The sequence below is a fragment of the Podarcis vaucheri genome (assembly GCF_965113315.1).
Source record: "Podarcis vaucheri genome assembly, chromosome: 1".
Lineage (NCBI taxonomy): Eukaryota > Metazoa > Chordata > Lepidosauria > Squamata > Lacertidae > Podarcis > Podarcis vaucheri.
In genome coordinates this window covers 52,712,593-52,738,156 of record NC_138759.1, presented here as the reverse complement: position 1 = coordinate 52,738,156, position 25,564 = coordinate 52,712,593, and the positions used below count along the sequence as shown (strand labels likewise).

General features: G+C 46.9%; 1 protein-coding gene across 11 annotated transcripts in view; it reads left to right on the top strand.

Annotated features, from left to right (window-relative positions):
- Positions 1 to 20,966, top strand: part of DGKZ (diacylglycerol kinase zeta) — a 157,320-nt gene extending 136,354 nt beyond the window's left edge. For all 11 annotated transcript variants that reach the window (XM_082223962.1, XM_082223964.1, XM_082223968.1 and 8 more), the window contains 8 exons: positions 3,411 to 3,451; positions 5,775 to 5,956; positions 6,591 to 6,622; positions 8,652 to 8,695; positions 10,901 to 11,021; positions 12,031 to 12,067; positions 13,247 to 13,346; positions 17,637 to 20,966. In XM_082223962.1, coding sequence (XP_082080088.1) covers positions 3,411 to 3,451; positions 5,775 to 5,956; positions 6,591 to 6,622; positions 8,652 to 8,695; positions 10,901 to 11,021; positions 12,031 to 12,067; positions 13,247 to 13,346; positions 17,637 to 17,753 — 674 coding nt within the window. In that variant the 3' untranslated portion in view covers positions 17,754 to 20,966. The remainder of the gene's footprint in view (positions 1 to 3,410; positions 3,452 to 5,774; positions 5,957 to 6,590; positions 6,623 to 8,651; positions 8,696 to 10,900; positions 11,022 to 12,030; positions 12,068 to 13,246; positions 13,347 to 17,636) is intronic.
- Positions 20,967 to 25,564: the final 4,598 nt, after the last annotated feature.

Here is a 25,564-nt window from a genome sequence, read left to right as displayed (position 1 = left end):
CTTGCCTCTCACCCTGTCCCAGCCCCTTGCTCTCTCCAGAATAAGAGGAAATCGCTCTTCCAAATCACATCATTACGTAGCCTCTGATCCAGAGGGAAAGGGATAAGATTGCCAGCATTGCTGTTGTGTGTATGATTATGGGGTCCCACTGGGGGAGGGGGGGAGTCTCTTGTGTGCACCACATATCACGAGGAGGAGACCATTCTCAGATATGGTTGCTGCAGATTATTTTCTTCTTTTCTGCCAGTTTCCCAGCAGCATGTTCCAAACTGAGGAAAATGCGTTGGAAGAAAAAAGGTTGGAGTGGCATTCAAGGGCAATGCAGGCTCATTAAAATGGTTGAATTACTGGCCTTCATCAACAGTTCTGTGGCTGTAAATCTCTCCCCAGGACAGGATAAACGAGGCTCTTTCACTCCTCTAATCTGCTCTGGCTTGTGTCATGGACACCCCTCCCTCCCCTCACTATTTCTGCTCTATTCCCAAGGAGAATTCCCCGGTCTTTGTAGGGCCCAGCCATAGCAACCTCAGTCTGACCACTTACCTCCTCAGCCTTATGGAGAGCTCCCATAATGCAACAGGGTCAACTTACCTGGGCTGTAGTCCTTTCTCTCTCCCCACCCCAGCTTGCCCTCGGATCACTGCCCTCAGGAGTCCTCAGATCATAGTTATACAGTGAACAAAATGAGAGTATTTGGGGGCCTGTTCCAACGGATGTATATTTGTTTTATTTGGCCCCGCTCCCATAATCAAACAGCTGTGTACCTCAAAATCTTCTGCATATTTTACCAATGCCTTTTGTGTAATAGTAATTATTTATATGCTGCTCGTCTGACTGGGTTGCCCCCAACAAAATATTAAAACCTCAAACGTTTAAAAACCTCCCTGCCTTCAAATGTCTTCTAAAAATCAGATAGATGTTTATTTCCTTGACATCTGATGAGAGGGCGGGTGCAACTACCAAGAAGACCCTCTGCCTGGTTCCCTGTAACTTCACTTCTTGCAGTGAGGAGAAGGCAGGAGAATTTAATCCACCACTGGCAAAAGGAGAAAGAAAGCAGCAGGTGCTTAGGGGGCAATCCAAACCCCAATCTGCTGCAAAGTGGGTTGAGTGGAGCAGAGGTGCCAGCCCAGAACAACTTCTGGGCTCTGCCAGCACCTGCTCCCCATTCCGCCTGCTGAAAGAGAGGGAGGTTGGAAAGACCAATGGTGGTTTCTTGCTGGTGGCAACCCACACACAGCTCCAAAACGGGCAATTCAGGGGCAGAGAGGAGCCGGGCTGGCCCTAGACCCTAGCCCAGCCCCACTGCTACCATTTGATGGCGTCACACTCAATCTAGGCCTGATCATTACAGCAGGACTAGGCTGGTGTAAACTCAAGCTTTTGCCTCTCCACCTGCCTGCCTTCTGCCTGTCTGTTGGGAGCAATGGAGCTGTACATATAGCCACTCCCTGCTCTTTGTCCAGCCACAGTTTGGATTGCTCTGCCAATGTGATTTTTTAAAGCATCTGACAGGTGCTCTGTGACGAGAAGGATTGGCAATACCTTGGTTAGGATAATCCTATCTACTTGCTCCATCTGTCTATTGATCCAACCAGAGTGCATGAGGAAAGAAGTAGTTAAGCTACCCAAACAGAGATAGATCTATATATAGGCTAGGAAGTCAATTTTGCCAGTACCAAGGTCAGAACTTTAGAAGTTATCCAATTGACTCGGTGTGTACCATTTATATAAATGTATTGTGTATCCTCACAATATGGAAGATACGCAAACTCCCATGGTGACTTCTTAAATGTGGATCATTGTGTTGCGAAGGGCAAGAGTTCCCACACCTGCAAGCAGATCATCCAAATGCACAGGGAAGTCCCACAGCAGCTGCAAAGCAGATTTGGGAAGCTCCCCTCTGCTACTCAGCATACAAAAAAAGTACTCTTTACTTCTGTTGGCACAAAAAAAAGTTTGGGGGGACCCCCTTTAATTGCCTTTCTATCTGTTGCTCGTGGTAACATCCTGTCTGCGTCTATTTTGTTGGGGTTTAGCTGGTCCTTTGATGCTCAAGACCACTGCTGCTCAAATGGGAGGTCCTTGCCAAATGATCTGATTATAGCAAAGTAAATGCAAGGTTGTTGCTCATTTGCTCATGTTCCCTCAAGGTAGTATTTCTGTGGTGAAGATTCAGCAGCTGCATTTTGGAAAGTTGTCTTCTGTTGTTGTCGGTACTATGTGAAATGCAGCTGTTCCATTCTTACAAGTGTCTCTTGGATCGCTGACTGCCAGCTTGCAACATAGTCACCACAAATGGTCCTGGTAACAACAAGCATTCATGGCCCTCCTTGCAAGCCCAGTGCCTAAACAACTTATTGGTTGCAACTGCAAAGCTTCTTTCGAAGGACTGAGCAAAATAGCACTTGGAATGTTTTGTGTTGTTGTTTTTTAAGATCTGACAATCAGCTGATTATCAGATCTTCAGAAACCCCTTTCAAAGCTGTGAGGAAGATAACAATTTATTTCTCAAGGCCATTGCCCCCCACAATTCAGTAAATATAGAAATACTTGAAGAGACACAAATCATTTGGGTATATTTCATCAAACAACAGTCATACAAAAAGAAACAAAAAATTAAAATAATCCTGCATTCCCACTAGGTATTTTTGAGTTGGAATGTTGCTAAACCTGCCATCCAAAAGGGCAGTGGGCATTGACTGAATTGTTTTCTCATAAGGAGCCACAGTAAGGATTGTAAAGCATTGCTCTGGGCAAGATAGTGCTTTGAGGGGTGGAGACTGAAGACCCCCCATGCAGAAACAAAAGGTCTTAGGTGATTGATAGGTATGCCCACCTGTCTCCCCCACCTGGCCCACAAGGGGTGGGGGAGACAACTGTCTGGCAAGCTGAACAAAGTACAATAGCACTCTGCCACTTTGGAATCTTCTGCTGTTGTGTCATATATACCTCTCTTTTACAGCTGACATGCTTGATATGCATCAAGTATAATTCATGAACTAGTTCTGCTTTTCCTGTTCTCTCGTTAGTTCCACTAACCCAAATTTGAGAGTGACTAAGGTTGCTGTTCTATACTAACTTACCCGGTAGTAAGCCCTTTTGAAACTGTCTTCTTAGTAGACATATATAGGATTGTAATGTAAGAGACCGAGCTATAAATCAGGGATTGTCTCTGGTTCATATCTCTCCTCAGGTGAGAACTCACTAGGTGTCCTTAAGCATGCTATTAATCTCTGATTTATAACCATCCTCTGCTTTATCACCCTCATAGTCCAGGCGCAGAGCTAATATTGGATCTATATCACACAGTTGTAAGGGTTGCTAAGATGTTACGTGAATTTCTTTGAATACACTGGGGCTATATATAGACGCTAAACACTCCATGTCCTTCTCTTCCTCTCTTGCAGCAACTACAGCCGATCGGTTTTACAGAATAGACCGTGCCCAGGTGAGTTCCAGTTTGTTCTCAAGAGACTGTGGAATCTTAGACTGTCTGCCTGCATGCTGCCCATGGAATACATTGCTGCTTGCAACTTGGTTTTCATTTCCTTCAGAATGTCTCAGGCCCCTGCCATTATATTTATTTAATAAAGGGATTCAGTCTTGAGGTCAGATATTTTCATTTTCTGTGCATCCAAAAAGAAATATTCAGGGTGGCATGTCACTAGAGAATAATGCCCAGGAAACATGGGAGGTTTGGAAAGGCTAGTACATACATTAGACCAGTGTTTCCCAACCACTGTTCCGCGGCACACTAGTGTGCCGCGAGATGTTGCCTGGTGTGCCGCGGGAAAAATTAAAAAATTCGAAAGATTTTTTTTTTAGTCGAATTTTCGATTGGGGCGCCGTCACTAGATGACCCCTGGGGTTCCCTCCCTCCCTCCCACTCTGCGCCTCCCTCCTCCTCCTCCTCCGGGGAGGCCCTTCCTGGCTCTCGGCCAAGGCTTGGCGGCTGCCACTCACTCACTCGCCCACCCGTCCCTCCATCCCTGCACCCGGCCTCTCCCCCTCCGTCCCCGGCGCGGGGGCAGCCGGGATCCGTAGTCCCCTCGCCCTTGGGCTCCGCGCCCGCGCGAGGTGCGCGAACTACGTTTCCCAGTGTGGCCTGGCGGGCCGGGCGTTTTGTTTGAAACGCTCTTCTCCAGGCCATGGAATGAGCGCGGCGGCGACCGGGCGGGCAGGGGCTCTTCCGCGCAGACCCCGCGCAGCCTGCCTGCGCCCCCGCGGAGATCGGGCGGCAGGATGGAGCCCGGGGATCCCCGCGGAGGCGGAGCGGCGGAGGCGGAGGCTGCCCCCCAGGTAGGGCTGCGTCGGGGTTTTTTTATTTTTGCAATGCTGCATCCGCGCCGGAGGGGACGCATCGGACCGCGGGGAGACCCCTTGGCGGGCGTGCAAGGCAATGCATGCGTGCAGGCGTTGCATGGAGTTCAGTGCAATGCAATGGCAACGCGGCGCCCTGCATGCATGCATGCAACTTCCACCGGCGCTCCGGACTTGGCAGGTGAGGGGGGTCCCCAGTGGGCGGCAGAGAGAGCCGGGAGGGCAAAGGGGAGCCGGGGAGGAGCAGCGCTGCTCCCCGAGCCGAGCCCGGGGGGAAACTTCGGCGTCGTTGCGCCGGGTGTTGGAAACGGAGGCTGGCGGGGGCCCCTCACCTGCAAAACCTGGTCGCCTCTCATATATTTTGTGCATTGCATTCATCGCCCGCTTTCTCCTCCAAGGAGCTCCCGGGGGCGCGCGTGGTTCTCCCCGTGTTATCCTCGCAACAACAGCCCTGCGAGGTGGGTCAGGCGAGTGGCCCACGGGAGCACCCAGGGATTGTCCTGGCCAGGTGGGGTGATTTGAACCCTGCTCTCTGCCCGGTCTTCGTCCTCATTTAGCCCCCACATGTGCATGACTGTGCATGACTGAGGTTTTCCCCCCTAGTCTTGGAGTCTGTGCTGTTAATTAATGGGGTTCTGCCTTCGGAGAAGATGAGCCAGCCCTCAAGGAGGTGATTATGTAATTTGCTAGCAATTCATGTCCCTCCCGGCGTGACGCTGCGCGCTGACGTCACGGGGCTGTAATGGTGGTGTGCCTCGAGATTTTTTTCATGAAACAAGTGTGCCTTTGCCCAAAAAAGGTTGGGAAACACTGCATTAGACCTGAAATAAAAGTAATTATTTATTTGTCCCCAGTGACATTACATAGTTTCCCTGTAGTGCTAGTGTATTACATCTGTAAACCATATAGTGCATGATTCACAGTTGTGGCCACAAGATCTGGAGCTTTGTTATGTTTAAAATTCTGAAACAAAAGAGCTAAAATTCTTCAATAGAAATAAATTGGTGCACAAATTTCCAATTTTCAGTATAATTTTCATTGTAGAATTTGTAATTGTCGCTTTGTGTGGGATTTTCTCCTTTTTTCTGGGGACTAGGAAAATAGAACTGACTCTCTTGGATAAGCAGAGAGCAGAGTTGGAGAGAATATATATTGTATAAACAGATTGCCAAAATTCCACTTTGGATTCTGTATCCTTTATGTTTTTTCTAAATTTATGGAGGCAAATTTTCTTTTAACTCCAGTCCTGTTCCCACGACCAACAAAATTGAAATCTTGCTTTCTTTTAAGGAAAAAAACAAATTTCCCAGGATTTTGTTCAAATCGCTGAACTCCCATACTGAAAATCCACATTGCATATTATCTTAAAATACACACAGAGACCCCTTCTTTAATAACTGTTTACCATGAAGAAATCCCATCCATAAAATGATTGACTTGTACTTTCTCAGGAACATCTCAACTACGTGACGGAGATCTCTCAGGATGAGCTTTTTGTGTTGGACCCAGAACTGGTGCGCACCCAGACAGTGGGCACATCTCCTGCCATGCCTGACCTTGTTGATGTGCCCTCAACACCGATAAGGCAAAACGCTGCTCTCCCAGGTTCACCAACATCCACACCAGTCTCCAGGTGAGGCTGTCTGCTTAGTGCCTGGAGGTAAGAAAGACCAGGCGAGGTTGAGGGAAGGAGCCCAAGGAAGAATAGCTTAAGGATGGGTGCAGGTTGGAGGATGAGAGTTCAACCTTCAGGCAGTCATTATTCCTCTTCTGTTTGCTTTATGTTCCAATGTGAACGTGGGGAGAATGCTTTGGCATAGGGAGTCTTACACCGTTGGCATTGATGTGCCAGGATGAGCTGTCGATTAGTTCATCTGTTTTAACCTTCGTAGGATGGAAGTTGACTCAGGATCATGTGGCCGATAGATCTTATGGCATACGAAGCCAGGGTTGCAGCGTGACTGGTATGCTGATACTGGAAAGGGAGGCAGATGTAAACAAAGCTGGTACAAAAAGAGAAACAGGACTAAGATGGCTAGGATGCGAATTCCCTGCTACATACCTCAGTTCTGTGCTTCCCTCATCTGGATCTATCATACGGAGCAAAGCAAAATAGAATTCTGAATCTCTGATATAGCACCGCTAATTCTATTATTGGCCCTTTCAAATTAGACAGGTAGAGAGTTCTTGGTGAGCTGAGCAGATGGAGAGAGCTGCTTTAGGAAGGACCTAGTCTCTTAGCTTTGATTTTCTCTTTTTTTTCCCAGCTCAGAAATGGGGAGCTGCAATTCCCTCAAAGGTGAGACTGTTTTACTCTTAGTGTGCTCCTTGAGCATATCTCCTTCTTATCTCAATTATTGAATGCTAACCTATAAATTTGTGTGCTTCATTTTCATGCCTCCCAGTCCCCCACCCCCTAGTCTAACGTTACATTTAACCTCTGTAAAACACAGCGTCACTTTCAGTGAAATGCTGCAGATGGTTTTCCATGTAGCATTTAATATGCCCTTCTAGATTTTACTCACACAGACTGTTCTCCACATTAGTCCAGAATATTCACACAACGTTGTGCCATGCCATGGCTTCTCTACTATTGGAAAGTGGGGGAGCCGGTCCTCCAGGACAACTTGAGCTCTGATGGTTAGAGGAGCTTTTTTGGGACATGGTAGCTGCTTTGGTAGCCATTCCTAGTCAAAATACACATTTTTCAGCCCAGGGTATATGGGCTACTACCCAGTGATTGAAGGAGTTGACATTGGAACTTGATGACGTAATCCTGGGAAGCATCAGTTCAATGTGCATATCTGAATATGCATATTGATGGAAGGTGTGTGTGTGTGTCGCAATTGTGCTTGCACAGAAAGGTGAGTCCTCAAAAGGTTAGGATGGAACGAGAGATTTTTTCAGTACAGCTTGGGACGGATTTGGCTGAGAGCTTCAGTGTGTGGTGGCATGCAGGGCGATTGGTTCCTTAGTGCCTTCAATTGGTTCCTTAGTACCTTCATCCCTGCTGCTGTATGGATTGAGTGCTGCAGAGAGGCCCTGACCAGGGAATTCCTTCCGGGGAGCAGCTGCAGGAATGACTAGCTGGGCGAGACCTGACACCCGTTGACTTAACAAGCCACCTTCCTTCTTCACCTCATTTGTAAAATCTGTCTGGAAATAACATCGTGGCGCAGAGTTAATCTCCCACCTGTAGAGATTTGGGATTCATGGCTGGGGAGCAGGGTTAGTCTCTGCCAGGCACCAGTGAGGGTTCCAGGATGTGCGAGCAAAGTTCAGGGGCCTCTCTCGGTTGAGCAAATGGAAAAATGTTTTCCTGGAGCTTGAATAGAGCTTAATTCCTGGAAGTGTGAGTGAGTCACTGATGGAGAGGCATCCCCAAACGCTTTCCCCTCGGGGATACCTGCTTTCCCCCTCCTCCACTCACCCTTTCTGCTTCACCTCTTCGTGCTCACTGTTCATTGGCCTGCGGGTTTCAAGTTATCTTTGACAAATTGTCCTCCCCTCTGCTGGAATGTTTCCTTCCTTCCATACATCACTGCGTGGTCTTGCCTCTCCCACTCCCCACCCCAATACCCCTCTGACTTCCCTTCATTATTTGTTCCTTCTATTCATCAGGGGGTTTTATGGAGCTGTGAGTCCTCCTTGATGCATGCCTGGGCCCTCACGGCAACTTTTGGTGCCTTCCAAACTCCCGAGATCCCTCTCATTCTCTCAGTTGCTCAGTACCTTCATGGCACTCTGTGGCAGATCAAATTCAGTGATGGTCCACAAGACATGCACATGTCATCTCTCCCTCTCACATGCAAATACACTGTCATGTGTTTGTGCACATGCATTCACAAGCACAAACGCTCTTTGTAAATAAGAGGAGAGCAGCAGTAGGGGGAAAGCCAAACAGTAAAATGAGATAATGCATACTCAACAAATGCTGAATTAACATAAATCGTTCTGTGTTTATGCTAAGTATCACCACTCTGGGTTGTGGTCTCTCTGTTCCACTCTTGTCCTTCCTTCTCCCAGACTCCAGACAGCTCCAACTGGAGGTCAGAAAAGTCTAGAGGTGTAGAGGATGTTTGGCAGCAGTACACCACTGCCTTTTACTGTCCAGACATCTTAGTGGGCAGATAAAAGTCACAGGCAATCTCCCTTGAGGTCCCTGGGTAATGAGCAGGACCTTTTCTTCATTAGCCCCCAGCTCACATGGTGGGAGTGCTTCCAGTTGCTGTCTCTTTGGCCAGTCTGCCCACTCTGACCCTCACTCTACCTTCTCCCTGCCCTCCTGCTTGGTTTTGTAACCCTGAACCTATGTCTCCTTCTTGCAGATGATGCTTTGATAGATGCTGCCAAGAATAACGATTTCCACAAGGTAACAGCTACCATGTGCTAAAAACTAAGCTGCAGAGCTAGGGAGGGTCTGGTAACCTTTGCCATGGCATTGTCTCCCTATCTCTGACTAGGGTCAGATACAATGATGATGCTACTACTGCAGTCTCCTGGTAGCACCATCTAGCTTTTTGATAACGACCTGCTTGTTAGCCTTCACTAATGGATAACTTCTGGCAATGAAGGCTTGCTTTTAAGGATTCTTGTCCTGTGCCCAGTGAACATCCTACTGAGTGAACCTTCTATGGCTGCCAGGATGCCACAAGCACACCTTGATGGCTTAAAAACACTGGTGCTTAGTTATCTGATCAGACTGCCTAGATGGTGTGCGCATGAAGATCAGTACCATTTTGAATGTTCCTTATAGGATCCTCATTGCATCCCACACCCATCCCTACTGCAGTCAGGAGTGAGACTGACATGGGGTTACTTCTGCGTAGAGACAACTTGCTCCTCCTTTTGAAGTCAGGAGCATGACAGTCCCACAACGTAGACACATACCCATAGTGACCCCTGCTAGGAAACATATGTCAAATTGTGCTCCTGGTACCTATTCTGATAGAATTCTGGATTATTTAACACTATTGCCTGGTTCGCACATAACACTAAACCATGGTTTGCTTGTTTTTTTTAATCTGTTTTCAATTTGTATTTTGTATTTGCTGTAATCTTTTTTATGAGATGTCGTGTTGAGGAGTGGGCAATAAATAAGAAGCCAGAAGCTGGGGCTTCTGGCAGACTTATCACTTGAACCTTGGTTTATTTCATCACAGAATAGTTAACAGAAGCAGTAAGAGAAGTGGAGCCTTGAGAGCTCTTTGAATTCTTTGCCACTCTTCACTCATGGCTCTAACTTTGCCACAGTGATGGCTCCTCAACTATTGTGAAGGAGGAGGTCCGGGTTCACAGTAATATGAAGCTATAGTTAATGTTAACAAAGATTTATAAACCAACTATAAACCATGGTTAATGAGTGACCTTTAACCATAACAAACAAACCACAGTTGGTGGGATGGGTTCACATTTAATGATAAGCCATGGTCTAATAAATCACCGTTTAGCATTATATGCAAACCAGGACAATGTTTTGCTTAGAGAGAAATTTCACCCTGAAGTGTGATGCTCTGCAGTGCTTCTCACTACCACAAGATGTGGTGATGACCACCAATATGGATGGCTGAAAGTGAATTAGACAAATTAATGGGGAATAAAGCCATCAGTGTCTACTAGGCATGACTGCTGTGTACTATCTCCAGAATCAGATGCAGTGTGCTGGTTGCTGAGGAAGAACAGCAGGAGAAGGCAATTGCACTTCTGTCCTGCATGTAAGCTTCAGGTTGGCCAATGGGAACGGGGTGCTAGGCTAGACAGCCTTTTGGGTTTCATCCAGTAGGGCTTTTGCTATGTTCTGTTTCATTCACGTCAGATTCAGAGTTTGGAAGTATATATATTTTTTAATTCAATGGCCTTGAAAGTGACTCTGGCAATAGAGTCAACCATGGGATTCCTTTATTAGTGACTTTTCGATGATGATGTGTCTGCTTTAACCCCATAAGGTACATTTTATAGGAGCAAGTAACCAAGGAAGAGTGAGTGGTTTCTCACCATGTGCTGGTTTTTTAAAAATAAAAATTCTCTTCCTTCTAAACTTACTACTGTGCATAATTATGCACCTATGTGAGTCTGTGTTTACCTTGTTTTACAAGGAGATCCTTTTAATAGAATCACAGAATTGTAGAGTTGGAAGGAACCAAAAAGGGTCATCTACTCCGATGCTCTGCAATGCAGGCCAGGAATCTGTAACCCAATGTGGGGCTTGAACCCTCGACCCTGAGATAAAGAGTCTCATGTTCTACCAACTGAGCTATCCCAGCTTTCTCCATATGCCCGTAGTATGAGAAGAGTTTTACATTGGTGACAAGGGTAGGCCATCGTGGCACTGGTTATGCTCATTGCTACTACCTTTTAAAAGGATTAACACATACCTGTTTGGAAAAGCCTTTTTTTAATGCTTCTGCCTGACACAACATCTTTTCTGAGTGGTCTTCAGCTGTTAACCTTTTTTTTTTTTTAATGAATTGCTCTTGATCTTTGCTGGGTTGTTTTTAACCTTTTGTGAAAGTCACCTCAATTTAAAACCTGCCTCACAAGAGTCTAGCTCATCTCAAGTTGTTCTTTCTTTCCGCAGTTCAAAGAACTGCACAAGGCTGGCAGGGATTTGATGATGCGCGATCAGACAGGCCAAACTGTTCTACATCATGCCGTCAAATCAGGGAGCAAGGAAATTGTCAAATACATAATTGAAAATGGTAAGCCAGACCAGAAAAGGCGCTGGGTTGTTTTGTTGTTTTGTTGTCATGTTAGTTTCATAGGATGGCTGTGAGTGTTAGAATCAAATATCGGTGCAGTCCAGGAAGTAAAGGTTGTGAATTTTCACATAGGTTCTCATCTTTAACTCTGAGTGTACTGTATGACCTTGAGCAAAGTCACTATTACTTCAGCCTCAGCTTTCCATCCGTAAAATGGGATCAACGATGCTCTCCTTAATTGTCACTATAGTAAGTGGTACACTGGGTTGCACCAAGAACGTTGTACTACAGTTTTGACCCCACCAAGGAATTGAGAGTGACTGTGTGCAAAAACGGGGGGGGGGGGGTTGAAAATAGGGAGGTATTTTCTTCCAAAATGGGTTTGCACTTAGAAGAACCTCAGTAGCCATTCATTAGAAAGGAAGGGGTCCTTCCATTGGGATGAAAAATACTGCATCTGCATACACACCAACACACACGCATGTCCCTGATTCACATCTGGCCTGCTTACCCGCCTGGTTTTCACTCTAGCTATCACCACCAGCAGCAGCAGCAGCAGTCCCTCTCATATGTCATAGGTAGCCTGGGATCCTACCTCAGGTCACCTTGCTGGCTTCCCTCTCCCCCTACCCCCAAATCTTCCAAAATCAAGATTTAAAAGCCCTCTCTCACATTTAGACCGCAAATAATGGCATCTTTTAAGGGCTGTGGTGGAGTGAATGCAAAAAAGTTCTGTAAACAGTTCTCATTCAGAGTGCTATATAATTTATGGCTGAAGGAGATTAAAATGTTTGTTCACATAGGAAAACAGTTGTGGGGTTGATTTTCACAAAGGCTTTTGATGTCCATGAAAAAAATGTGCAGCCCCAACTCCTACATAGGGGCTCTGCCAGGCCATAGTGGGAGAGTCTGCTCTGCTCTCCCATCTGCAGCGGAATGAATAAGGAGTGGCGTGGCTCATGTCAGGCAGGCTGCCTTCATTGCTTTGCTTTTGTCTCTTCCTCCCCAGCTCCTGTAGAGATCCTGGATGTTGCAGAAGAAAAAAAGTAAGCCCTGTTTTGGTTTTTAGTGTTCTGTTACTAGCAATAAGTGTCTGCTGCTGAAGGAGGCAGAAGGCCGGCTCTTTTTTCTTTTTTCTCTGACCCACCCACCCCGTTTTATAGTCTTGCTCCCCCTGCAGCCATCTTGGTGGAACAACTGTTCCACTAAGGGGTGGGGAGAGAGGAGGTCTCTCGCTCGTAAACAGATCTGCTTAGCAGAAAAGGTGAATACAGTGCTACCTCGGGTTACAGACGCTTCAGGTTACAGATGCTTCAGGTTACAGACTCCGCTAACCCAGAAATAGTACCTCGGGTTAAGAACTTTGCTTCAGGATGAGAATAGAAATTGTGCTCCAGCAGCACGGCGGCAGCAGGATGCCCCATTAGCTAAAGAGGTGCTGCAGGTTAAGAACAGTTTCAGGTTAAGAACAGACCTCCAGAACGAATTACCATATTTTTCACACCATAGGACACACAGGACAATAGGACGCACCTTGTTATAGAGGGGGGAAAACAAGAAAAAAAAATCTCCCGCTCTCTGCCCAGCGCCCCTTCAGCGAAGTGGCAGGAGGCGCTGCGCAGAGAGGGGGAGAATTTCCCCCCTCTTGTTTTCCCACTCTAAAACAAGGTGCCGTTTGGGGTGCGTTCAGGCGGCTACCTTGGAAGCCTGGAGAGCGAGACGGGTCGGTGTGCACCGACCCCTCTCGCTCTCCAGGCTTCAGGTTCCTTTTGACCTGCTCTTTGGGGCTGGCGGGGGGAAGCCCACCACCAGCCCCAAAGAGCAGGTCAGGGAGCAGCGGAAAGGCACAGTGGAGAGGCTGCTGCCATAGCCGCGCGTCACCTCTCCAGCTGGGAGAGGGTCGCGGGGGGCTTCTTCAGATATATACCTCAGTGTCCGGGCTGAATGATTGCTTGCTTCAAGATGGGCGAAGGGCTGAGGGGTAGCCAGGATGTCTCTCCCTGACATCCCAGCCCTCTGGGAGAAAATGGCTGGGCCTGGTGAAGCCAACATCCCCACCTCCTTGCATGGCACTCTGCCCACCTCTTGGTCTCACTAAGCCCAGGCAGAGATTAATGCAATGCACTGGCTCCATCCAGGCCCTCTTCTGGATCCCTTCGCTCTTTGGAGGTTAAGTGTGGTTGTTGTTGATCCTGGTCCCCCATTGTATTCTCTTCTCCTTCCAGCAGTGAGACTGTTTTGCACCAGGCTGCAGCCCTCCGTCAGCGTACCATCTGCCATTACATTGTGGAGGCTGGAGCTTCACTGATGAAAACTGATCTGCAGGTAAGAGCTTGAGCTAGGAGCTTGCTGGGAATGGCTAGAGCAAAACCTTAGAGAGCAGCCTCTGTGCTTGGCAGGTGAAGTCTCCCATGGATATGTATTGCTTCAGGCCATTATATGCAGCAGCAGCAGCAACAACAACAACGCAAACATTTCGTAGACATAGAGCAATAGAGTCCCAAGGAAAATAGCAGAGGTTAGTTGACTCCCTGATATGCTAATTTTCTATGTATAGGGAGATATTCTTTTCTGGAGAGGGAAATGTAAATAAGCAAACGCACACAGTACTTCTCTCATTTGCAACGTGAAGTCCTGCAGTGTAGATTTACTTTGGGGCAGAGCAGTGGGGTGGGGGGACCTTCAGTGATAGATTCTGCCGGACGTGTAAACTGACCCTGAGACGGTTCTGGCCGAGAAGAGAATGGAGAATACAAAGCTAGGATGCTTACCTTTTGAGCCAAGGAAGAAAAGACATAATGTGTATTTGAATCGGAAGGTAGATCTGGGCTTGGGCTGGAGCATTTAACTCAGCAGCTTTGTAAAGAGTTAAATTTATCTCTTCTGCTGCCAGTGTTGTTTTTTCTATCTCGAAATGAGGGGCCAGAATGTCTCATTTCCCCTCTTTCTACTCCCTGAGGTCACTGCAAGGACAGTCTCACTATAGACTTCTCCCTCTCTCCCAGCTGTAGACTATTAAGGCTCCTGCATGGGAGGGATACCATAGCAGGAAAGGCATACAAATGAGCAGCTCCACAGCAGTAGGGGGCTTCTGCCCCCCATATGCGAGTGGAGTATCGCTTGATGTCAGAGTCTGGGCACCTTAGAGTACAATGGACAAGATGCACTTTCGTCTCTGTGCCAGAATTCCTTCTTGATGGAGATGGAATTGAGACTGTCCCTTGGTCCCAGTGCTCCCAGGGGCTGGCCAGCGGCAGACTAGAAGCAAACATGTATTCTCTGGCCAGTTGAGATGCCTTTCTGCCAGCCGGTTATTGTGACCCGAAGCTGAACAATAAGCCCAGCCAGTAGGGATGCTTCATGCCATGAAGCCAAAAGCTCCTGGGGCTTGTGAGTTCACCTGACCGAAGTCGATGCTAATGGAGCTATAAAAGCATTGGAGCGTTTCAGACAAGCAATAAAAACCCTTTGCCAACTGCGTGAAGTTGTTTTATAGCCAATTCTTGGCAACTCGCTTGCTCCCCTAACCTTTCGCCAATGGCTCAGGAATCAGGATGCAACCCAAGCAAAAGTGACTTTAGCTGGAAGCAGAACGTGAGCAGCCATGGAAATGGGAAAAAGAGGACCAAGGTGAGAGAGGAAGATGAAATTTTGAGACTGGCCAGCATACTGAAGCTTGTAGGGCTTTTTCACTGTGTGAAGTAAGAATGCCCCTTTCCCCCTGCTCATAGAAATGGGCTCTGGCCCTCCAGCCAGCAGGGTTTGCATTTCTGAGACAGAACACACGTCTGGGTTGGTGACCCTCTCTTAATACGGCTTCCTGCATTTGCCACGGGCACAACGCAGCCTGGCTACCATCGTGCCATAAGTTTCAACATGCCTACCTACTTTAATAAGGCATATGCTAGGAGCCCATGCTGCTTCTCAAGCAGATAGAGGAAACTGCATAGTGTGAATTTATGAGCCTCCAATCTTTACCAATAGTACTAGCATGTCTTAAGCAGAGACTTGGTCCACATTGCCCCCATCATAGAATCATGCGGCTGCAGGGGCAGTGGAGGGGAGGCGCCTTTGAAGTTCTGATTCCAGGCTTAAATGCTGCATGGTCAAGTAGAGAAGCTCTCTGCTTGTTTTCCTTGTTGCAAGAGAAAATCATCTCTCTCATTCAGCGAAACCTTTGGTGCTGGCAGTGGTACCTTGTGCAGTGCTACAGCTATGTCTGCCTTCCCTTTTCTTGCATGTGAACCTGTGGCTCCTCTTTGTGGTGAAGGTTTGTGCATGACCTTTGCTCTGCCTTTGTCTCTCCATCCTTTTTTTGTGGGGGGGGCAATGGAGCTTGTGCTTGCATTTACAACTCTCTCTCTGTGTGTGTGTGTGTGTGTGTGTGTGTGTGTGTGAGAGAGAGAGAGAGAGAGAGAGAGAGAGAGAGAGAGAGAGAGAGAGAACCTCTGCATCTAAACCATTGTGCACCCCTGTGAAATACGGCCAGCGACTGTCTCGGGGTCCCTTCCTTCCTTGCTGCCTTCTCCCCACTGGGATGCGAGGGCCCAGCGTAGAAGGCCTCCCCTCTCCCACTTTCAATGGAGACGGCAGAGAGCCAGGTTTCCTTGGCCTTTCTCAGCAGCAGAGTTTGCTCCGTGCTGGTGGAGGGTGGGGGTAGTTAATGAGGGGAAGGGGGGGCAGAGGCTTGTGGAATGGGAGAGGGGGGGAGGGAGGGGGAGACATGGCTGAAAGCTGTTAACAGATTTGCTTTTTATGGAGTGTAGGAGTTCATTAGTGGACGCAGTCCAGATGGCTGCAATAAGTTCGTGAAATGTGAGCCTCCTCAGGGACCAGGAGCTCTAGTAAGGCTTCTGGTGGGGGTGGGAGGTGGAGGAGATGGTATTTCAGGGCACTCCCCAGACACACACCTCACCCCAGCCCACCCCCACTCTTTTTGCTTGGATTATCCTGGCTTCTGCAGGCCAGGAAAATAAGATGCCTATGGCAAGGTTTCATTGTACAACTGTGCAAGGCAATCACCTTTTTTCCTGTCAATGCAATTGGTAGTGAGGAGATTCAAGCGCAGGCCTTTATTTTATTTTCCCAGCAACTGGGGTTGGGGGAAGGGGGGGATGGCAGGAGCATGCAAACAGGTCCTTGAGGACTTATCTAGCTGTCAGCTGTTAATCTCCCAGAGATCCCTAAGCATTCCTTCCCAACATGCTCCTTTGGTTTCCAGTCTCGCCCCTCCTCCTCCTGCTCCTCCTTGAGGCAACACTCGACTTAATAGATCTCAGCCACAAACGTTTTTCTAAGGGCTCGGAGTCTTTTTCTGCTCATGCTTGCATTTGCACATGGATATTCCAGGCTAAGCCGTATGTCCCTCCAGAGGCCCATACCAGAGGCCCTCGCTTGCTTCTCTCAACTCGTGGGAAGTCCCTTCCTACAGACTCTTCCCTACCCCACCCTATGGGCAGAAAATTACACATAATGTCGCCAGGGCTTTAAGCAGTCGCCGAATGCTGCTCAGCCGTGATTGTGTTGTTTATAGTAGAATTTGGCTATCTGGTGTGGCGTCTTTGAGTAGTTTTAAAGCTCAGTAGAATATAACTTTTCTGAGCTTTATCATTACCTATGTATTTTAAAGTAGTCTTTGGCAGCCTTCTTCTTTGGCAATCGCTCGTAGCCGAGTAAGATTGCCTTCTGTGTTGTTCTGAGGACAGCAGAAATTGTAAAAAGGGGCTTCAAAGGGGGAGAAAGGATGAGACTTATTTTCTTTCTCTCTCTCCCTCCCCCTCTACATCCTCCCCCACCCCAGAATATCACATTCCACTGTCCTTGGATACTTCTCTTAGTCTTTCCTAGTGTGTTCATGGCAGGGGAGGGGGACTGAATGAAGACCCACACATGCAGTACCCCCCAAAAGCCAGATGTGTGCCTATGGGGATGATATGAAGCCTAAAAGTGAAAGCAGGGTCTCTCCAAATGCAGTGTTTGTGGGTGGTTTCTAAGGAGAGGGCCTTTTTGGTGGTGATGCCCTGGCTGAGAGATGCTCACCCTAGGAAAGCTTGCCTGGCACCCACTTTGAGGTCATTTTGGCCCCAGGCAAATACCTTACTTTTAAGCAAGAGCTCTTAAATAGTTTTCTTTCGTTTGAATCTGCAATTCTATGGTTGATCTTAGTGTTTAATATTTCATTGATGGTGCAAGTTGCTCACATGGGGTAAATAAACAAATTCCTAAACACTATATAAACAAGGGTGGAAATTCAAGCTTGCCTCTAAATCTTGCGATTGGGTAAGACTCAGTTTAATGGCTCACAGCAGATTTGCTGCCGAACAGGTTACTCTGAAGAGGAGGTGAAGGCCCGCTGCTCATGTGGTGTATTGTTCCACGAGGGTTTTGGGTTGTCAGACTTCAGGTCCCCACTCCATTCCATCGTGAAGCTCACTGGAGGTCCCTGGACCAATCACTCACTGCTTCTTCACAGGGCAGTTGTGAGGATAGAATCAGGGGTGGGGAGCAGGGAGGATGCCAGCTTGAGCCCCTTGGAGGAAAGGCGGGGCACAAATGCAGTAGATAAGTAAATTAAAATAAATAACTTGCTGTTGCCTTTTGTTTTCCCTCTTGCAGGGAGACACACCCAAGCACAGAGCTGAGAAGGCAAATGACCCTGACCTGGCTGCCTACCTCGAAAACCGTCAGCACTACCAGATGATCCAGCGGGAGGACCAGGAGACAGCCGTGTAGTGCTCAGAGCATGCCTTATCCCTGCCTTGGGGAACAGGAGTAGAGTGGCACAGGAGCCTGGCCAGCCTTTCCTTGAATATCCAGCATGGAGAAGATTGGGGGCTTTGTTTGGGCTTGGCCATGGTGCTGTTATTTGTGTAGTGGGTGTTGAGCAGTGCTGACTCCACGTTCCCCACCACCACATTCCATGGATGGGCTCTGCTGCCTAATGCTCCCTTCCTGTCTGCCTCCAGCTCCTACAGAGGGCCCTGCTGCTCCCTCGAAGCACTGGTAAGGAAGACCTTGGTGTCTTCCAACCATTGTCGAAGCCCCCCTTGGGGGGCCCTGCCACCTGGCCTGCGAGGTCTCCAAGGGGCAGAGTCCCTGCTGTTTTAGAGTCCCCACACTTTCTCCAGCAATGGGTCCTGCCTTTCTCAGTAGTGTGACCAAGAGCTGTGCCGATTGCCCTGGTGATAATATCCTGTTACTGGAAAGTTGCTGCCACAGTTCTTGAGACGAGGCAGAACGTAGGGATGGAAATGCTGGCAGTGTGTTGCACCCTTGCCTCTGCCATCCACACATCACTGGGATCCGTTGCTGGTGTGAACCTTGGGTGGCAGCCGCAGTGGCAAGCAGCCAGACTACTTGCAAAAATAATCATGGGCCAGTCTTGCAGCCTCAGCACAACATATCCTCCCCATCTGCCCTTTCCCCACTCCCCTTGCCCTTTGGCCCCGTATTGTATGTCCCACCTGTAAGGGGTGCCTATGTAACAGGATGAAAGTGCCTGGTATGTCCAGGGAGGACCACACCACATGCATTCATCCCTCTCTGCAAGTAAGAGCAAGCTGCTCCAAGCTGACTTTTGAGTCTGCTGCACTAGAAATTTTGAAGAAGAAGAAAAAGAAAGTGCCTCCTTCCAATCTTTCCTACTTTTTTGTTTGGTTGGGGGGATTTTTTTTGCCTCCATTCTTACATGCTGCTTTCTCTCTCCCTTTCACACTCTGTGATCGAGGAGATGGCAACTTGTTGTGAATGTGTGCGAAACGTGTTAAGGTTTGCTGAGAGGGGCACTCAAAGCCCACCCTGAATAGGCCATCAGCTCTTATCACCAGTAGGAACTAAGGGCTTTTGCTATAGGGTTCCCTTTTCAGTATAGGGTGATAGCCGTAACTATATCATACATTGCTGTATAGAGAAGCAAGTGCATCAGCCAGTGGTAATAGCACACTATCCATTTGTCGAGGGACCAGTCGCTAGTGGCAAGGGATGGCACTGTCCCCCTCCCCAGTTCCTTTTCTGAGCAAGAATAGTCTTCACAATTTATTCCTTGATCCAGCCTAGGCATGCACATGCACACCTTCAACTTCCCCTGCAGTCCCACTGCTAAGACTTGCCCTGAATTATTGTAATTTGGTATCCATACCCTTTATGATATTCAGGAATCTTCAGCACTATTGCAAGCTGATCTGGGGGTTTTTATGCCAAGAATTTTATTTATCCAGGTCTCTCCAGCATATCTATCTATATGCACAAAAAGGTAGTCACCTAATGTTGAAGGGACTCATTCCTCAACATGCTCTGGCAATGGATACTGGGAGTCTTGCTTCCAGCCCTGTGGTTTCTCCAGAGTCTTCTGGATCAGTTGCATTTAACCAGTTGCATGTCTCTAGCTGCAATAAAGCGAATTTGTCATCCTTGAAATACATTGAGCAGGTAGCCAAGAGCGGGAGCAAAAACAACAGAGACGCCCAGCTGACGTTTAGTAGGGCAGTTTGCAATCCTATAAACAGGCAGTCCTGTCAGAAGGTTAGGGAGCTGAGAACTCTGCTTAAGTCCAAGGAAAAGCAGGCTGGCAGTGGATGAAATTTGTTTTATGTAAGTTTAAGTCTCCAGTTTGCAGCAAGAATACTTAGCCTCAGTGAGGCTGCAAGCTGTGTTCTGAAACAGTTTAGAAGACTAATGGTTTTCTATGGTATAATGACAACATTGGAAGGCAGAAGAGCACTGAGCAATAGGGGTTTGCAAAAGAAGCATTTGCTCAGTGTTCCCCTCTTTCTCTTTTTTGCATTGGTGCATCTTAGATGGCATAAGAGTCGTGGACAAGCTGGTGGGTAAAGGAAGTCCGCACACAAACCTAATCTTTGTTTACTATAGATGCAAGGGGTTTGAATTTGGGGAAAAGAACTGCAAAGGCCTGTTACGTTTCGGAAGACTCAGGAAGATTAGGAGCTTGCTACGTCTCTCCAGCTATCCTCTGTTAGGAAATATCTTGCATCTGCCTGGAAACCTATCCTCCTCCAAGACTGACTTTCCTTTCTGTACCTAATGCTCCTATCTATGATTAGAAGCATTGACAATCCTCAACAGCACCTGAGACTTCAGAACATGCCCATGTGTTTGTTTGAATCCACCTTCCCATCTCGCGGTGTTCTTCTTCCCATCTAGATGTGGCCACATCCAAACACAGCACTCTGGGCCCAGTTCCCAGGTGAACCATGGACTTGGCCTAAACCAGACATCCATTCAGATACTCTTACATCTGTGGCACACACTATATTTCCCTGCCTTCCTCTCCAGAGCTATGGCAAAACACCCAAGGCTCTTCTGGCAATTAGTATCAGGGCACAGCCATGCTTCCTGCCTGGATCAGCCGTCTTTTGGCCAAGCCAGTAATGGATCTTGCAGGTGAGGTGGAAGAGCAGTGTCTGACACCGCAGAAAGTCACACAGGGCCCTCCCCCTTCCGAGCTACGTCAGGGCTCATGCTTTGGTCGTCTTAAATTGTGAAAAGTGGTCTTCTATAGCTGGATGTACAGGAGCGCCCCCTGGAAGCATTCATATCCCACAAGCCTGCCGTCTCTCCTTCCCTCCTTTTATATGTATTCTTAAACTTTGTACAGGTAGTTCCAAAGCACACTGTTCCCCCCGTTTCCTCTGTATGTGTGTTTGTGCACGCGTGCGTGTCCTAAGCCGAGTTGCTGTGCAATTCAAATCTTGGCTTGTTTTACTTCCAAGGGGGAGGAATGTGTTTGAGGGTGGATCTTCTTTTTTTCCTCCCCTGTGCAATACCTACTTCCTGTCTCCTAGATTCAGACTATTAGGACACTTTTGATGGACTGTATTATTATTATTTTTGTAACTGTATTGGAAGCGTGTGCTTCCGTTGGCTTTTTTCTGACAGTTTAAATGTTTTGTTGGGTTTTGCCATTAAAATATAAGGATGGACATTTTACTTCTTCTCCCTCTTTCTGCCTGCGGTGGGTGGGGTTTATAATAGACAAGGTCTTCTGTGCCCCAAGAAAACCTGGAGTTATGTCCCTTTTGTGAACAGGGGCTCCCTACATACATTGACGTATACACTGTTTGGAATGGCTTCTAAGCCTAAGTATTAGTAATAATTATTATTATTTTATTATTTATACCACACCCATCTGGCTGCGTTTTCCCAGCCACTTTGGGGAAGTGGAAACAGCAGATCAGATTGCCCAGCGTCCTTTAGCTTCCTTGTCTCTCTGTACCTGTTGTAGGCATTGTAAGCTTAGGATGTGGAACTGCTGGCAGGTTCTCAAATCTTTTTCTGCCATGTATTCCAACCCATGGGCCATGTTCAAATATCACAGTAAGTTGTAAACTATGGCTTACCCCACATGAGCAAAGCAGGCCTGCTTTGTTCCTCACTGCTCGCATGTGGAAGAAACAAACCATTATTCCTGACATATGGTTATGTCAGAACCAGGAATTGCGTTCTTTTGCTCCAGACAAACCACAATGATAAGCCAACGTTTGTTCTTACCTGTTGTGGTTTGTCTGAGCAAAAAGCAAACTATGGTCCCTGGTTCAGTCAGATGCAATGCTAAGCCCAAGCATCATGGTTTGTTTCTTCCGTGCACTACCAGGGAGGAGCAAAGTGGGCACGATTTGCTTTTGCACCATAAACCATGGCTGATAGCTTACTGTGACATGCAGCTTCCACCTGTGTGTTGTGGGAATGACAGTTGTGGACAATGTGACATCACAGTGCCCATGTACATTTATGTTTCCGTCCCACTGTCTATGCCATTGCAGGTAGTAGTTTCTTAACACGTTACTGTGGATTGAAATGCATACTTGGGAAGCTGTTGTCATATTGCATCATATAAACCTCATGCAGATTCCTGGAACAGTTGTCATCTTAACATGCTGTTGCAAAAAAACAGTCTTGGGAAAACCTTTTAAACATTACAATTTATTGTGGTATGTACTCAGTAGACAAACAACCTACTTCATTTGAGAGGGAAGGGTTTCCTTGTGAAATAAAAGCAGACCTCACCATCAGAAAAAGAACCTCTCAAGAAGGTATGAATATTGAACAGGATTAGAAGAAAGATGTTTTGTCCAGGAATGAAGAGCCTTTTCAGCTGCAAGCAACACTACACCCAAAAATACATACCCTTTCACACATGCATCTTCCCCTCCTCTTTAGTTCACACTTATTTCTAGCAGGGTTTACTTCCATGTAAATGTAGTTTTAGATTGCAGCTGCAATCTGGCATGAAGAATAGTGGAGAATTCCCTGCATAACTGAGGTGATCAGCTTTGCGCCTGAAGTATAGGGCAGGGACTCCCAGAAGGCTGCATCATCAATTTTATTTTGGCAGGGGGGGTAGCAGGCTCCTACGAGGGAGCTTGCACACATGAATCAGACTTTCCTTTTTCATTTGCAGTAGATTTTCTTTTTCATAATATAGCTTGGAATTTTTAATCAATGTTTATTTTGGAGCTCCTCAAAAGAACTCTTTGGCATTCACTACCCTGCCCATAAATTGCCTGGTCATATCTCCTAAAAGGATATGCGGTTTCAAACTTAAGACTGAGGTCTGATTGTAATTCTGCTCCCAGCTTAGCTTGCTGACTCATATTTGGGGGGAATATCTCATTTCCGCCTCCTTTTTAACAGTTTCTCTCTCCATAATTCTCAATATTTTGGGGGGAGATTTTGGGTCCAAATGCTCCATAGCAAGGATGGCTGCTCTGTACTAGTGCTGTGCATTCAGTAAAATTCTGGGGAACCTACCAGACTGCATATTTCGTAAGTAATACATGGCATTTGAACATACCTTAAAATGCAGGACTTTAAGAAGCTTCTGCAAACTAATCATGGGGAAAAGACATTTATTGTAATGTAGCAGTTAACTTCTCTCCTTTGGAGAGCCAGAAGATGTCCAATTTAGTTCTTCACTCTGACCTTTGAAACTGCCTGTGTATACTAGGTTCCCTTGGGTGTTTTCCACTTAAGTGCTTCAGATGATGCCATTCCATGCAAAAGGTAGCAGTAGGACTATGTGTGTAGTTGTGCGCAACATACCTTCCCATGCAGTTCCAAGATCACAGTTGAAGAAGAAGAGTTTGGATTTGATATCCGCTTTATCACTACCCTAAGGAGTCTCAAAGCGGCTAACAATTTTCTTCCCCTTCCTCCCCCACAACAAACACTGTGAGGTGAGTGAGGCTGAGAGACTTCAGAGAAGTGTCACTAGCCCAAGGTCACCCAGCAGCTGCATGTGGAGGAGCGGGGAATCGAACCCGGTTCACCAGAATACGAGTCCACAGTTGTAAGCTATGCCATGGGGGGGGGGCTACATATTTTAGTGCCTAAAACTCCATATCTTTTGATTTCACCATGTTTCTTCTTAGCAAGTCCCAGGTTAGAACCACTTCACACTTTCTAATAGCTTGGGTACAATTCTAGCTAGAATTCTGTTCTCATAGGATTACAGCTATCACGTGCTACGGAGAAGGGTATCAGTCTTCAAAACTGGCATTGCATTCATATGGCTTCCCATGGCCTTTAGGAAACTCTGCAATTGTGCAAGGAAGACTCCTGCAATTTGTAGACAAGCAGAGGGGAGTGGGGGGGGGGAGGGAGGCAACAGACAAAGCCAAGCAAATCAAAAGTACAAGGCCATGCTTTCATGTGCCAAGTACATCTGTGTGCAGCAGAGCCTAGCCTGGATGTATATCCTGCCAGCACCTTAATTAACCAGGAAAACTTGCCATAAATGAAGGACAGCATGCACAAGAGAGCTAGTGTTCAGACCTATGTTTTTCTTCCCATCCAGAATACAAAAGACCAAGCCAAGGCTTTTTACACCCTGAGCACACTGTCACACTTCCACTAAGATATTCACATTTTGACAAACAGGCAGTTTGATCTTGAAGCAAACATTGAAGCAAACGGGCAGTATGATCTTGGCTGATCTTTCCTCACCCTTCTACCACTGTGATCCTACTCCACTTTTGAAGAAACCTGGACACAGGTTTGTGTTCTCCAAGAAAACAACAGCCTGGACCTCCATGGCTACTTCTCTGCAGCTCCACTTTTCTTTCAGAAACTTTCATGTTCAAAGATTGCATCACCCATCCATGAATGCCTTTATGCAGCAAAAGGTAAAGGACCCCTGGACGATTAAGTCCAGTCGAATTCGACTATGGGGTGTGGTGCTCATCTCCACTTTCAGGCCAAGGGAGCTGGCATTTGTCCACAGACAGCTCTTCCAAGCCCCAGACCACTTTCAATGTTGCTATTTCATTAAGAGGATGTCATTTTCTCCTAACCATAATAGCTCTCTTCAAAGAATACATTTTAGCTTTCCTAAGTTGATCAGCAGAGTTCCTCAAAATTTGCAGAGATAAACAGCACTAGCGAGAGAGAAAATTCATTGAGTTTTGCTTCAGGTATACTCAACACTAAAGAACCATATGAAGCTATTTATCTCCATTCAGCAAAGGAGAAACAGACTTCTCTGCATGGTGCAGGTGTGCTTAAGAATGAATTCATGCCCTGCATCAGCCTTACTGTATGCGCATTAGGGACCCACTGAACTTGCCAAATACTACTACTGCTATGCTTTTTTCTTCATCTCCCAAGATTTGGTTTGCACTGTAAGGGTTGCCATTTCAAGCGGCACAAAAAAAAAACCATTCATGCCAGAGGCAGGGGACTACCACTTTTTCATGCCCATTTGCAATTCTTGTTTCTCTGATCTGCTGGAGCGAGAAATTTATTCTTGTTGCTCAGGCAACTGAGCCAGTATTCCATACTTTGCCACGCAGCTTCAGCAGTTTCGTTGCTTGCCAGTGCAGCATAACAAGACTTTTTACACCAGCCCAGTTTCACGATTTGCATCTTTGGATATGCATGGAGAGATATGCCACCATTCAAAGCCACCGCTTGTTATACACATTAAGTGTCTGAGGCTCAGGACTGGGGAACCAGTGGCCCTCCAGTAGTTGTTGGAAAACAGCTCCTATAATCCATGATCATTGACTATGCTGGCCTTTGCTGACTGCAGCTTGGAGTCCAAAACATCTGGATGAGATCATTTTGGCTATCCCTACAACAACCGGACTGAGGCCAGTCACTGGAATTGGATGAGTAACATGGGGGTTCAAGTGCTCTCATTTGAATTGGTAGATATTATGCTCTTCTAAGTGAAGTAGAAAAGGCTTAAAAACCAGGCTGTGAAATACAATATTGTATGAATGGCAGTACTTATTAGTTCAGTTCATCAGTTTATTGTTCTAGCCAAAGGCCAGGATAAACTTGAAGCAATAGCATCAATAAAATAATACAGAACATACACCAGTAATTTAAGCCAACATCCATGATGGAAATGGAGAGAAGGTAGCAGGGACACCAACAAACTCAAATCCAGCTTGAGTTCTGATTAAACCTGAATCGCCACAACAATTTAGCAATTTTATCTAAGCCCTTTTTCCTGATTTTTTTCCCAGCCAGTGCATAGAGAGCCACTGTCTGTGTTACGAAGCTATTACTGCCACCCAAAAGAA